Source organism: Cicer arietinum, chromosome 5 (assembly GCF_000331145.2).
Source record: "Cicer arietinum cultivar CDC Frontier isolate Library 1 chromosome 5, Cicar.CDCFrontier_v2.0, whole genome shotgun sequence".
NCBI classification, from domain to species: domain Eukaryota; kingdom Viridiplantae; phylum Streptophyta; class Magnoliopsida; order Fabales; family Fabaceae; genus Cicer; species Cicer arietinum.
Genome location: NC_021164.2, coordinates 5,700,170 through 5,716,192, shown reverse-complemented (window position 1 = coordinate 5,716,192; position 16,023 = coordinate 5,700,170). Strand labels below are relative to the sequence as shown.

Here is a 16,023-nt window from a genome sequence, read left to right as displayed (position 1 = left end):
ATAGAGTCAAACTCATTGGTCTCTTTATTTATATTTTACTATTATTATTTTTATTTTGTTAAAATAAAACTAATAATTATTTAATCTCCTTTTTAATATTCCTCCAAACACCATTTAGTTTTCCAAACATTACTAATATTTTATAAATTAGAGTAATTAAAATAATCAATATAAAAAAATATATTACTAATAATCAAAACTCTCACATTTAAAATAATCTCTACAATTATACTTATTTCTCAAAATACTCACATTATAATAATACCATCATATTAGAAAATGGTCAAAATTATAAAATAAATAAATATAACATCAATATTTTTTATTAATTACTAAATCATAATAAATATATATAAAATCACAATACCATAACAAGTATTTAAAAATAAACAAAATCAAACACAATATCAATTCTATATCAAGATAATTATTTATAAAAAAAATAATTAAAAATAGAAAATAGTTTTAAATAATTGAAATATAACTATCTTCATACTTAACATAAGTCAAGCGCACATAAAAATATTACATTAATTGAGTACATGTATATACACGTAAAATCGCATAAAATCTTTTTCTTTAAAATATATATTACACTAAAATACTATTTTTTTTAAATATATCAAATAACAAAATATAATATGTATTATTTATATCGCTCATGTAATATAACATGTATCAAACTAACACATCATAGAAAGCATTCATATAACGAAAATTAGCCACGAAATTTATCAACATATATTCTAAAATAATATTAGTCATCAAATTAATTATTTAAAATTCTATTTAATTAATAAAGTAGTTTATTATAAAATTTGGGGTGTTACATGTAGTTTGGTTTATGGGTGTAAGTGGACAAAATAAATTCAATCAATCCGAATATCCAAACTAAATCAACTCGAAAATTACCTGTTATTTTTTGTCCGGGTAAGAAACCAAACCAAATTAATGTAAACCGAAGAATATTAGTTTGGGAATTGGACTTTAGTCTTAAAAACCAATAAAAATCGAACCAAACCAACACTATTCATTTTTTTTTTTACATAAAAATTTGGCCCAATAAGACCATCTTTTTTTGATACTACAATCAGATCCATAACCCATTAGGCCTAATTCAAAACCCTAGTGATATCCTCGCCGCAACAACCTCACACCCACTCTCACTCTATTGACAATATTGTATCATCCTCCTTAATTCTCACATCGTCGCCGCAGTCCATTCGTTGAAATTGCGTTGTCCACCTCGTCGCCTTTCACCTCATTTTCTCGACCATTTCTCTCTTTGTTAACCCATGACCGTTTCTCTCCTCGCTCTTTGTTTCTCTAACAATTCCTTCATTTTCCCTCTCTCGACCGTTTCTCACTGTCGTGACCTCCTCTCCTTTTCTTTGTCTCGATTTGAGAAGGATCTCAAGAGCATAAAGATGATCCATATTTTAATAAATTAAGACGAACTTTATTTGTTTTCATTTGGTTTGTTATAATTCTTAGTTTGCTTTAATTTGCAATCGTAATAGTTTAAATATAAATTTAATTGATGTTATATGTAAGTATAGATACTTTGTTTCCTTACATTTAGTTTATTTTAGAAAAACATGATGTAAGTCCAATATGAGACTAGAGAGTGGTGTCACTTATGACCCATTTAGGTTTAGAGATAATTTTACTATAAATGTAAATTTGTAATCTCGTTGAGATAAGGTCTTTGAATGAATTATAATTTCTCTAATGAGAATTATGAGTGAGTTAGGTCTCGTATTTAAGTTCTTAGGCTAGAGCTTGCTTCAATCTTATTAATGACTTTCTTACCATTGTGACGATTCACCATTGACTTATCAATCATCCTTGATTGTGACGTCTTCTTCATCTTCTTAACATAATCCATCTTTGTTTCTTTATTTTCCCTTTTATTTTGTCATTTTATTTGAAGATCACTTTGTAAGATCTTCAATCTCACGTTGAAGCACTCAGATTCACATAATTATGTTATTGGTTCGTTTGCTAAATTATAATTTTCAGCTTCCTTTACATCAAACTCTAATACATAATTTTAACAATTTTTGTGTTAAGTAACCTAGATTCATATCTCGGGTTCTACATACTCTTTTCGGTGATTCAACATTCTAATGTGCATTTCAGAACGTCATCTTTCACCTTGTTTTAGAATTGTCCGATTCAGAGTTTCGTAGCTTTTATTGTGTTCTCCAGCAAAACGTGATTTTGAGTCCAATCTGTAAGTTTCCAACCTAGAACGATCCTTAAAGTGATTCATGACAAACATGATCATATCACGATTTCTTTCTATCACAATTTATTTCTCTTCATTGAGGTAACAAAGTTTATTCTTTTTTGTTGTTTCATTTTTCTATTTTGATTGGTTGTTTCCTTTTTTCTGTTTTGATTACTTTTTCCTACTGTGTTATACATTCAGTAAAGTTTTGATTGTTATTTCATATTTTATTGTACTTTGATTGTTGTCTATTTTGGATTAGTGTTTCCGTTTTCTGTTTTGAAAGTTTCCTATTTTGATTGTTGCCTCCACATTTAGTGTGTGTTAGCTTTATCATTAAACTCTTTAAAACGAAGAAGAAAAAAAAACAGTTCTATTACAGTCACTAAACTAAGATGTTGTTTTGATATTTTAGGTAATTTTAAGTTGAGTAAATGGCTAGTGGTAGTGGAAGTGGAATAGGAAGTAATTCGCAAAGTGAGAATGTGACAACTGCTTGCACTCTAGTTTCAATTATGAAACCAATTGCAACACAACAAGGAACAGTAGAAGGTTCAATTCTAAAAGTAGAACCAGTTGCACAACAAGAGGTATTGAAACGAAAATCTAGTAGACCACCTTCTTCAGCTTGAGAGCACTTTACAAATAATAAAAATAGGGTTGAGTGTAATTATTGTAAAAATACTTATGCATGCAATAGTTCTGGTCATGGAACCACTAACATGAATAAACATTTTAAGGTTTTCCTTAAAAACCCAAATCGGTAATTAAAAAGAAACAAAAAACACTTACTCAAACACCCAAGAAGTTGAAATGTTTATAGTTTTTTTTTTGAAATACAATCATCCGAACTGAACCAAGCCGTACAAATTTCATGGGTTTGGATTTATTTATTTTTAGAAAATTGAACGAAATTGACCAGTTACACCCCTAGCTTGGTTGCACTTCATAATGTCGTTATCGTTGCTTAAACTGAGAATGTGCAAGAGAATGAATGAAAAACAGAAGATTTATCTTTATGCCTATGTAGTCGAACTTGCATTATGATGCTTTGCAGATATTGAATTGAATGATTTGTTTTTTTTTTTTTGTACGAGTTATTGAAATGAAAGTTTTGATAAGTAATTAGAGTTTTAATGTGTATTGATGAGTAGTAATAAATTAACGTTGAAATTGCATAACATATGGAATAATTGTACTTTGATGGACAAGTGAAAAAATTTGTGTTACATATTGGAGAAACAAAATAGAATGAAAGTAGAAGATGGAAAAATAGTGTTTTGGAAGATGTCACGTCAAAATTTTTGTGAGTTGACAAATATTAGAGAATATGACATAGATAAAGATGAGCTGTTGCAAATCAATTTGAGGTTCTGTTTTAATATATTATAATAGATTTACAAATTTGATACTCCCTATCTCTTTAATTTTAATTACAAATATCTATTGAAGGAACACTAATTTTTTTGGATCCTTTAATAATATCTTAGAACACAAAACAACATATAAATATATATATTTATAAAGGTGTTGTCTAGTTATGCATATAATTTATAGTTAGTTACATAGGCGAAGATAAGTGTATCGATGACATAAATTTTCCAAGAAATGAACAGAGATGGCTTTGTGAGATCGAATTCATATATAATTTTGTTATAACAGATTTATATATAGTTTTGTGATATCGAATTCATACTTGCAAATGACTACTGAAACATTTGGGATGAGATAACATCAAGATGAGATCATATTTTTTTGCCGATTAATATATAGGATATGTAAAGGTAGAATTAGAGGAGTCACAAAAATTGATTGGAGTGAGAAGATGGTAGAATTATTTTTATGATGAATTTTTTTGAAAGGATTTTTAACTTATGTATATGGTGTGTGAGATGTAAAAGTTAAATTTAGGAATAGAAGATTTGAGATGAATAGTAGAGACATATCAAGAGTGTCACATAAGAATATAAACGATGTGACTCAAATGCTATAATATGACAAATAAGTGTATGAAGTATCGTCCAATAGAGTTGAAATTCTATTTTAATCTATTATAATATATACCAGTTATATTGATTGGGATAGATGTTGAAAATACTAAATGATTAGTAGAATTTTTATTACTACGCCTGGGGCCCACATATTATTCAATCTTCCCAAATTGGAAGGAAACAAGTTAAAATGTGTTAGTTTATAAAATTATTGTGTTGTCCTTCTTGTTAGCAATTACTTTTTCTTTTTAATTTAATAAATAGAATAACACTAATATTTTAATAAACTTAAAAATAATTATTTTGTATTATAATTTAGTGTTTATTTTATTTTTGTATTATTAAGAGTACTTTTTATAATTTTTATTCTCATATACCTTTTTTTTTCTTGGGGTTAATTATGTCATTTACAAATATAAAAGTTCTTTTCCCCTCATTTTCTATTCATTCAAACAAGGGAATGAAAAGTGTTTACCTTACTTTCCTTTCAACCAAGCAATAATAAAATCATCTCACTGACTACTCATTTCTTTTCTTTTACTTTCTTTTCTTTTATCTTTCTTTCTTCTTACTTTCTCTCATGAACCAAACATACCATAAATACTTCGTTAAACCTTTAAAAATCATATGACATAAATGTAATTGAAAAACTAACTCTCGTTGTATTATATAAATAAATTTCGTGTTTTTCATTGACACATTCATAATTTATTTTTTCTTAAAATACTATATCTCGTACTCATTTCAATACCTGGTTCTCTATCCGTACCTATGCATCATAGAACATAATAATATTTCAAATATGATGTCACTATTTTGGGGATTATGTATATAAACAAACTTAATTTGGTAGCAAAAACATTTCCATCCATCAACCTTTAGTTTTGTTAGTGTATAAATAAGCTCATAATATATTATTAACACAAAATGAATTACTTTGTCATGCTTTTAAGCCAAAAGTGATCACACAATGTGATCACCTAAGAGACAATGTCCACACTTGAGGCCTCTGCCTGAATTTGAGATTCAACTTGAACTTGAGAAACTTGTTCAGAAGATGTTTCGGGTTGAACAGATAACGACGCTTCTGTCTCCGAACTCTCAAGTTGAACAGGTGATGAAAGTTCGGTCTCAGTAGGCGCGGGTGCTTGTGTAATTTCGGGTGGCACAAACTTGTTAATGTAGTAACTAAGAGATGGTCCGGAGTATTCAGGTGTCTGGACCTGAGGAGGTTTCTTACCGACTTGTAGAAGTATTGACGATGCCGCCGCAATTGAGATCAGTGCAAGTCCAGCTGCAATTGCGGCTGTGTTCTGAGCTCCGTCGGAAGAAGAACCAGCTGTTCCTGAACTTATAGCACTTTCTGCCACATAAACTGCTGGCTGGAAAGGTCAATAAGCGTTAGACAAACATTGAGTCAAAGTCATAGAAAATGTTAGATTCGACTCGGAAAATGTCATTTGTTTATTACATGTCTTATCAGTTACTCATCCATCTCATATCAAGTGACTTTTAAGGTTATGCACAATTCTTAATAAAATGATTGAATGTGTTTATTTCTATGATAAAACGAGCCATGTTTAGTAAAGTACCTTTATTAATATAGTAGTTAATAGAGCTGTAAGTGTATTGAGATACTATAAATAAAGATATATTAGAGAAAAAAATTATTAATGTTTTATTGGTAATCTAAAATGACAAATAATGGAGACATGTAAAGATTTCAAATGTGACACTTAATATGAGATGAGGGGAGTATATAAAAATCAATGGTCTCTTCGGTGCAGATAACATAATGAACTTATATAAGATTTTATCGATTTAAGTTGGGAACAAGTAGGTCTAGTTAATGTAAATAAGGATATTTTAGCATGAATTCTTCTATAACATTTCATGTGATAATTAATGTAACCATATTTTAGTAAAAAATATCTAAAATTATATAAACCCATCTTCTCTTCCGTCCAAATCCCCCCATATTTCGAGTGGAGCAAAAATTGAATCGGTAAGGATTTCGCTGCCCTGAGTCCCCTCCCCTCCATTTCGCCTCAACCAAACAGTGTAAAATTCATTCATATCTAAACACTAACAAGATAGATATGATTACCTATATAGCACTCCCTTATCACACTAACAATTTTTTTGATGAGTTGGAATCAAACTCAGAATCCTGAGGTTTCCAACACACACACACACTGCACACCAACCACCTGCGCTAGACCCAGCGACCAATTTTATCACACTAACATGTTTTGCTACGTGTTTACATGCTCAACAAAACAAACACTAAAACTTCATCAAATTAAGGAACACACACAAACATATTAAGGCCAAAAGAACAACAAATTGTGAAAAAGCACAAATTTAATTTCTTCAGAAAAAATTCTAACCTCCACTGAATATATGTTTGTCTGTCCAGCAGTATCCTTTTCAACATAGCCGGTCCAACCCTGTTTACGACGTGGTGGATATGTACCTACTACTTTGGTCTTCTCCTCGGCTAACCATTCCATACTCACCTTCCCAACCTACATCACCATCAACAAAGGATTAGCTTCCTTTGTCTGAGAACGAATTCGGAAACTACACAAATGGACAATGTAGCTTATGTCTTTTGTATATGCATTCATGTATAGAGATCATCTTGATTAGAAATTTGGGCTGAACAAAAACTGGTAGAATAATTGGAAAACACATTGATATATAGGTGAAAAATGAAATGAAGCAAAATTCAATGATACAAATGTGTTTCCAACTTTTCATCAAGAAAGACACGATGACAACAAATGAACTTTCTACATATCCTATGTGTTAACAATAAATTTATGCTAACATTTGTTCTCTTTCTAATTGAGGAATAGTTCCAATCCTCGTTAAAACAATGCTTAATCAGACTTTACTTACCTTCCAGACTCTAATTGAACTACATATTCATAGAAACAAAAATAACCAAAACCAATTCAAAATCCTATTCTCAATTGAAAAGTTAATTGAATAACAAAATTGAAAATTTAATAATCAAATTAAACAAATGTCCAACACTAATATAAACATGATACCAACAAACCTAGCTACTTAGCTAATGCATTGAAAAATATGTTAAATAAATATTTTTCCTTGTATTAAAAAAATTTAATTTAATACATACTTGCTTATTTACATTTACCCTAATTTTCTAAGCAACCAAGAAAAACAAATTGAACACAGAATCAATTAACTAAAAAAAAATTGAGAAACTAAAGAACTAACTTCTTTATCAGGTGCACATTCTTCATCATTGCAATCAGATTCATCAGAAGAAGCTCTAACAATAAACATGCAAGAACTTCTCTTGCTGATAATCTTTTTATGCTTCATAGAGAATCTCCTTGTTGAAAAAGTGCATGTGTTGGCTGCTATGGTAGCTTGTAATGTACAAGCCATTATTAGTTAATCAATGAATGAGTTTAAAAATAAATTAATTTTAAAAGAAAAGCACACAAGAAAAGAGTTTCAATTATATGATTTTGGTTTGGTTGTTTTGATGGTGGAAGTGAAAATGTGTTTGTGTGTGTGTGTGTTAAGGATTGGTGATTAGTGGTGGAGTTTGAAGGGACATTGTGAGTGGGGTATATCTACTTCTTTTGTTTCTAGACCACAAAAGTATAATGAAATCGTGGACAATTTTGGTCTTTCCAACAATTTTTTATTTTTGCATTAAATTATTTTATAGTAAGAATGTTTTTGGCATATAAGTTTATATATCCAAGGTAGTTTTTGAAGTTCTCATAAAAAAAAATATAGTTTCTAAGGTTGGATGATGATATTAAATAATGAAAATTTATTCACCTCACTTTAAAAAAAAAAATTTATGCATGTTTTCAAAAATATATAATAATTGTTTTTGTTATATGTATATATTTGATTCAATTTGAGTGATCAAAATATTTTCTCTTTATCAAATTATCAATCTAATTCTCTATATTATTATCTAAGGTAGACAAAAAAATTAATACCTAACAATTATTTGTTTAAAAAAATTTGTAAATTACTCCTCTTAAATTTATCTCTATATTTTTAAACGAATTTTACATTTATTATAAAAATAGCTATTAGAGTATATAATTTTAAAAAAAAAGACATATTGTAAAATCGATTTTAACGATAATGAAAAAAATGAATTTTGAAGATAACTTAAGAAAATATATAAATCGTATAGATGAATTTTACGGTGAAGAAAAAATATAAATCGTAAAAATGAATTTTATGGCACTCATATTTTGAAAAATGAAAATGAAATAAAAATCTCTTTTATTATATGTAATTTTTTTAATATTTTTGTTGCTCACATTCTTTTTGTCTTTTAATTACATTCAAATAGATTATATAAACTCAGTTCACATACACTACATAAACTTAATTTAGTATATATGTGAACGTAATTAATTTATTTGAGTAATACTAAAAAAAGAACATAAATGTGACTAACAAAAATATTTTTTAATAACCAATATTATAAAGATATCACAAAATACAAGGGTATTTTTTGTCTTTCCTTTAGTTATTTAAATATTAAAAAAGATTTAGTACACTTAACAATTGTGATTTGTGGAAGGGAATGTAGGTTAGTTTAGTTGATAAAGATTCAACTAAATCACACAAATATCTAAATTCAAATTATGTTGATAGATAATATATAAATATTTTTATATTATTATAAATAAATCATTAATATCACTTTGATTAATAAAAAAAATTATTTTCTCTAAATAAAAAAAAAATAAAAAAATACGTTTATATTGTTGTTTGGATTTTGAGATTTTTTTTTTTGTATGCAGAAAATGGAGATTTTTATAACTATCTCTAGAATGAGTTGAAAATTTATTGTTATATTGTGGTTTGTTTTATGAGAATTGTATCGTGCACCCCTCAATTTTTACTTCTCACTCCCTCATTTTTTTTAATGACTATTTTACCCTTTTTATTTTATCACTCTCTTTTCTCACCTCCACTTTCGAAACTTACAAAAAATTTCTTAATATTCGAAAGTTTTAAACTTTCGAAATAATTAAAGTGAGTTTTATTATCTATTCGGAACTTTTGTTAAATTAGAAACTTTTGAAATATAATTTTACAGAAATAATTATCAATTTCGAAACTTTCAATGAATATGAAAGTTCCGAAGTTAACATTTCCAGAAAGTTTCGAAAGTTTAGAAGAATTTGAAACTTCCGAAACACATATCATTCGGAACTTTCGTTGAATATGAAAGTTCCGAAGTTAACATTTCCAGAAAGTTTCGAAAGTTTAGAAGAATTTGAAACTTCCGAAACACATATCATTCGGAACTTTCGTTGAATATGAAAGTTCCGAAGTTAACATTTCCAGAAAGTTTCGAAAGTTTAGAAGAATTTGAAACTTCCGAAACACATATCATTCGGAACTTTCGTTGAATATGAAAGTTCCGAAATAAAAATTTCCAGAAAAATTCAAAAGTTTGGATGAATGTGAAACTTCCGAAACACATATCTTTCAAAAATTTCAAACATTCGAAGTAAGTCAATTTCGAAAGTTTCAAAAAATTCCAAACTTTCAAAATTTTCAATTCATTTTTAGAAAATCTGAAAGTTTCGAAATACTATTTTCTAGATCATCTGAAACTTTCAAAATTTTTGATGAATTTGAAACTTCTAAAATTAGATATCAAATTTAATACTATTCATTTATTACTATAAATATATTACTATTTATTACTATAAGTTAATTATTATAAATTTATTACTATTTATTATTATTATTAATTTATTACTAATAAAAATGCATTTCAGAACTTTCCATGAATACCAAAGTTTCGAAATTAAAAAACTTTATGTTTCTGAATTTTATATTTCGAAACTTTCAGATTGTTAGAAAGTTTCAAAGGTTTCTGCATTTCGAAAGTTTCACGTTCATGCAAACTTTTGAAAGTTTCAAAATTTTAGAAAAAAATGAACTTCGAAAGTTTTAAAATTTTGGAAAAAAATGAACTTCGAAAGTTTCATGTTCATGAAAACTTTCGAAATTTAGAAAGTTAATATTTCGAAAATTTCAAAGTTTCGAAGTTTATCTTACTTTTCCACAATTCAAACTTTCGAATAAAATGGATAAAAAAAAAGAAGAGAATCTTTTTGGGGGGTTTTTACTAATAATATTATGGGCAATTTGGAATTTTCCTTGATGATGGGAGGGTGGAAGGTACAAGTGGGGGGATGCACGATTCAAAACCCTTGTTTTATTGTTCTCTCTATTATTAAAAAAAGCAAGCCCAATACACTTAGTTTTGAACAGGCCAATCATTAACCAAACACAGTAAGGGAATTGTACCGTGCACCCCCCACTTTTACCTCCCACTCCCCCATTTTTTCATAAAGACCATTTTGTCCTTTTTTTCTTTTGTATAAAATCATAAAAAAAAAAATTGTCACTCTATTTTTCATCCATACTTTCGAAAATTACAAACTTTCAAAATAATAATAATTTTTTTTTAAATAATTTCGAAAGTTTTGTTAAATTTGAAATTTTCGAAATTTAATTTTCCAGAAAACATCAAAACTTTCGAAAGTTTTGATGAATTTGAAACTTCCGAAACGTAATGCTCGAAACTTTTAAATTTTCGAAACATATTTCGAAACTTTCAAATTTTCAAAGTAATTCAATTTCAAAAATTTCAAAATATTTGAAATTTACAAAAGTTTCAATTTATAATTAAAATTTTATTTTAAAAAATAAATTTATAATATTATTATTAATTAAATTTATTACTATTTTTAAAATTAAGTATGAAATTTATTGCTATTTATTAGTATTAATTTGTTACTATTTATTAGTATTAATTTATTACTATTTATTACTATAAATTTATTATTATTTATTACTATTAATTTATTATTATTTATTATTAAAAAAATGCATTTCGGAACTTTCGTTTCCCAAACTTCCGAAATTTGATGTTTCCATATATACCAAACATTTGAAACCTCATGTTTCGAAATTTTCAAAATGGTCGAATAAGTTTCATTTCGAAACTTTCGCATTGCTCAAAAGTTTCATGTTTCGAAACTTTCATGTTGAACAAAAGTTCCGAAAGTTTGATATTTCTTGGATAAAATTTCCTTCGAAACTTTCAACCTCAAGGAAACTTTCGAAAAGCTGTGTTTCGAAACTTTCATGTTGAACAAAAGTTCCGAAAGTTTGATATTTCTTGGATAAAATTTCCTTCGAAACTTTCAACCCCAAGAAGACTTTCGAAAACTGTCTTACTTTTTGGTTTCGGAGGTTTTAAAGGTTCGAAGTTTTGGTAGGGTGGGAGGTTCGAATATTTGAGAGTTTCGAAGAAAAGTGAATTTTTTGTGAGGTTTTTATGGATGAAACTATGGGCAATATGGTCTTTTCCTTATGCTTGGAGGGGTGAGAGGTAAAACAGGGGGTGCACGGTACATTCCTCACACAGTAATACACTTAGTTTTGAAAACACTTTTGTTTAAAAAAAAATTAGAATTGTTTTAAAGCAAATCAGAATTTATTTTATGTATATTCACTACAATAAAAATTATTTTATTTAAAAACAAAATAATAGTTATGAAAAACAATTTATGTGAAATTATTCAAAATAACTAGTGGCTAAAAATAAAACACAAACAAAACTCCTAAACTAACAGACTTTTTTGTGTTAATAAATAAATTCCTCATTCAAATGGTAAACATTTCTAATTAATTTATAAATTTTGTAAATTAATAAATATTTATTTAAAATTATAAAATAATAAATAATATAGTTAATAATTAAATTTTTATAGCTAAAAATTATAATATCATATATTAATTTAATATTTAACCTCTCTACATTAATTTCATATTAGCATCATTACAATATGATCTAATTTTTCGATGACTTTTATAGATTCATTTATTTATAATCAATCTATACACAGTAAAAATTATTCTCAAATTTAACTCAAAGATAAAATTTTATCTACAACTTTATTTTCAAAAATATAACAGTGATGTATATGATGAATGCTGATATACCACATATTTAACTGCTCTATTTTATAATTCTCAAAATTTAAAAATGTTAGGGATCAATTTGCATATTTCTGATTATTCTTTTTTTTTAAAAACTTAACAAACTTGTAAGGAAAAAAACTCAGCCACCGGCACAACTTTGACCTTGGAGTCGCACCTCTGAAAAACTCAACTGCCTGGAAAACACAGCCGGAGTTGCTCGTGCACCGCCACAAACAGTTACAAAGTCCATCCAGGTTTTCCTTTTTCTCTTCTTCATTAATTTTCTCGGATGCGATTCCAAAGAATGGAATTGCATCAGATATCCACTCCGCACCGCGATTCACAATAAAGAAATTAACAATTTCCTCTTCTTTTTCCAGTGGTACTGCATGTTGTTTTCAATTTTATTGTATCTTCAGTAATATTTTTTCTCGGTTTTTCATTCTTCTTTGTTTATAGTATGCTGAATGCTTTTGTTTTAGGGTGGGAAAATTCTCAGTTTGGTTGGTTAGATCATAGATTTTTCTAATTGATAAGTTATTATTATTTTTTTATATATAAATTCAAAGAATAGCTGTTTTTTTTTTCTACTCAGATTTAATGTAAATATTATGGCTAACCTAGTATTTTCTTTGGAATAGTGGTAATGTATGGTTGGTGATTTTGTTGCTTTTGATTTCAAATGGCTTGGTATGTTTGCACAGTTTGAAATTGGGAATTATCTTTTTTAGGTTATTTGTTTCTACTTTCTATATATGAATTTCAGATTTTTTTTAATTGCTTAGTTAAGGCTGTGCATAGCAGCTATAAGTATATAGCATAGCATAATTTTTTTGACAAACTACTACTGTTCTGCTATACACGCTCTAGTTCTAAGTCTTGTTAAATAGTGGTTGTAGTGTAGTAGAAGAATTTGAATCGAACTGCTATTGTTCTTCGATGGGCGATTTAGTACAAAGGCTTGTCAAATAGTGGCTATAGTAGTGCTATTGCAGTGCAACATAGATGAATTTGAACAAACTGCTATTGTTTTGCAATATGCGCTTTAGTTTAAAGTGTTGTCAAATAGCAGCTATAGTAGTACAATAACATACTGTAGCATAGCAGAATTTGACAAACTGCTATTTTTTGCAATCTGCGATTGACAACAACATGCCGTTTACATTCAGGAAGCAGACCATAATCTTTGCATAAGTTTAACAGTGCATCTAAAAGTCATGCACTGTTTGTTTGTTCGGAAAGCTAATGTACAAGGCTTAATCATATAAATTGTAGATTCAAATTTGTTCTCATGCAGTCAATACCTGTTTTCCTCCAAACATGGATCTGTTCCCTGCAAATAGCACGGCGTGCTTGTTCTAGCAGCAGTTGTTTTCTTTACCATAAGTTTAGCTATACAACTGCGAAATCATGCTTTACTTGTTTCTTTTAGAAAGCTAAATACAATGCTTTTAATTTAGAATCTCTATATTCAAATTTGTTCTTAGTTAGTATCACTTTTCCTCCAAATACAAAGCTATTCTTTGCATATTTGGTATGTCTTTTGGGTTTCTGGCAGCAGTTGCTACAAATGGGTGAACCATTCAGTTTTTTTGTAAGCTTACATTAGGATTTTTAACCATGAAAATTTCTGATTCTAGTTCCTTTAAATTTAATGCGACTTGTTCTTGGAAATTAAGGTTTGGTTTTGTATGTGTCTTTATCTGACAGTATGTAGTGTTATAATTATTATTTTTTGCTCATTGAATGGATTGCTTATTTCTTCTTCAGATGCTGTAATTAATCTTGCCATGTAAGATTTATGCCTTTGTCCTTTATTTTTTGTTATATATATAGGTTTGAGTGTTTCTCAAGAGTTGGTCCGTAAAATTCGCATGTGCTTTTAGTGCATGCTTTATCTTTTGTTATTATTGTTATTTGCAAATATATTATTAGAAACCAAATCCAAGATGCACAGTTTATTTACTTAGAAATTAGGAATTGAAAAGCCTGCAACTATATTTTAAAGGACACGGCTTTCAATTTCCACTACACTTTAGGTGATACATAGGTATAAAATTCCTATGGAAATTTTAATATCAACAAGCCAAACTTGTAAAATTTAGTAATTTAGTCTTTGATCTTGTCTGAAATCTACTCTTCTAAAAGCTTCAGTTGTTGGCTGAAGCTCATAAATTACTTTATATCTTATATTTCCTCTAACTTCAAGAGTGCCACAAGGATTGAAGCCTCCATTACTTGATCATAGAAGTTTTGTTGTGTATCATAATGATGTCTGTGCACTCCCAATTTTGCCTAAAAATTTCATGTTCTGCTTGGCTTTGGAATATTGTGATTTTATTTTTGTGTTAGTTTATTATCTGTTTATTGCTGTTATTTTATGGTAGAAATGTGATATGTTTAAGTTTATAACTTGCATAATGGACCATAGGATAATCATGTTAAAAGTGATGCATGTACAGAGCGGATGCGTTGAGACTTAGTTTTCACCATTCTCTCTATATAACAATTAACAACCTGTCCAACTTGACTTGTTTTCATCAGACTGTTTTTTAAACTTTAAAAGCATTACAAATTTATCCCATACCAAAGAAAGTTAGGGCATCTCTTTTGAATTTTATTATTAAAAATTAAGTTGCATCACTGTTGCAAGCGCTCTTTTGTTTTTTAAGCCAAAAAGAGAAAAAGTGCAAAAGCATTGTATGGTAAATTTGGCATCCAAGGCTCTGCTATGAAGAGGAAATCAGGCTTGTATATACTGCATAACTTCTTTAGAAAATTACGAGTCCCAGAGTTACCAAGACCCCTGCAGTTCCAACAAAGAAACTTTAACATTGAGGAGAGTTTTGAATGGCACGCGGGTTTGATAACCTGTAGATTCCTGAACTTGTAGTTGACCTTTTTTCCTCAATCTCTTTCTCTGGGATTTCAACACAAACCTTAAACTTCAACTGAGGTGGTGCAGAAGAAGCTGCATCCTTACTTTCATTATCATCATTCGGGTTGTCATCATCTCCTTCAACGTCAGCCCAAAATGTCCCTAGCCAAAGTAGGAGATTTTATTCATGGCATTCTTGATAATGTTCAAGTCTTTAGCTATCACATCCGGGATCATAGGTTGCTCTCTACCCTTACTCACATCCATCTCATTAGTCACAAGTTCAGCCTCCAAAAGAGGCAGCGTTTCCGCAACAACCTCTTCAGGATCCTCTCTAAAAAAAGTGTCCACCGAATCTTCATCATCGTCCCGATTAGCTTCAACTTTCTCTTGATCTGATGATAACTCTTTGAGGATAGTATTGCTTTTTAGCTCACCTTTAGGAACATGGTCCACGCGATTGTTACTAGGATGATCCATGTTATCACTCATGTTTTCCTTGTTAGCACTTTAATCGGCGTCATTCTTAGTATTGCTAACATTAGCTTGAATTTGAGAGACATACTTAACAATAGCTTGTTTTTTACGATTCAGCTTGTGGAAGCTCACAATTGTCTGTTAATTTCCCCTGGTCCTCCATAGCATTTTTATCATCCACTTGAGCATGTTTATACTTTCTGCATTCAGACAACACATGACCAATAGAATCAATAGAATTACAAGCGGAACAAAATGAAGGTAAACGTTCATACTCTACCTCCACATAGAAACCGAATCCTTCACGTTCCACCAAGATATGTTCACATAAAGTTCCCAACAGATCAAGATCAATTAACACACGAGCATAGTGGCCAAATGTCCAATTTTTGGTGGCTTCATCAAGACATATGGGAATG

General features: G+C 28.9%; 2 protein-coding genes across 4 annotated transcripts in view; one reads left to right on the top strand and one right to left on the bottom strand.

The window, feature by feature from the left end:
• Nucleotides 1-5,069: 5,069 nt before the first annotated feature.
• Nucleotides 5,070-7,808, bottom strand: LOC101500231 (protein MAINTENANCE OF PSII UNDER HIGH LIGHT 1). The gene is made up of 3 exons (XM_004499743.4): nt 7,474-7,808; nt 6,615-6,752; nt 5,070-5,606 (listed from the first exon to the last, which is right to left on the bottom strand). The coding sequence occupies exons 1-3, from the start codon at nt 7,645-7,647 to the stop codon at nt 5,205-5,207; spliced, it is 714 nt and encodes a 237-aa protein (XP_004499800.1). The 5' UTR covers nt 7,648-7,808; the 3' UTR covers nt 5,070-5,204.
• A 4,513-nt stretch (nt 7,809-12,321) lies between these two features.
• The window catches only part of LOC101499687 (uncharacterized), an 8,810-nt gene continuing 5,108 nt past the window's right edge, over nt 12,322-16,023 (top strand). The window contains exon 1 of one of the 3 annotated variants that reach the window (XM_004499742.4): nt 12,322-12,503. The gene's annotated coding sequence lies outside the window, so the exon portion shown is untranslated. Of the gene's footprint in view, nt 12,504-12,608; nt 12,632-16,023 lie in introns of those variants that run through there. The other 2 variants (XM_004499741.4, XM_027334817.2) reach the window with 2 other exon arrangements.

Bases quoted from the DNA above. Each gene is read 5' to 3' on its own strand.
- LOC101500231 (XM_004499743.4), bottom strand. From the start codon at position 7,647: ATGGCTTGTACATTACAAGCTACCATAGCAGCCAACACATGCACTTTT. The intron at 6,753-7,473 runs GTTAGTTCTTTA...ATGGTGATGTAG, and splicing joins AATGTGCACCTGATAAAGAA to GTTGGGAAGGTGAGTATGGA. The intron at 5,607-6,614 runs GTTAGAATTTTT...TGACCTTTCCAG, and splicing joins CAAACATATATTCAGTGGAG to CCAGCAGTTTATGTGGCAGA.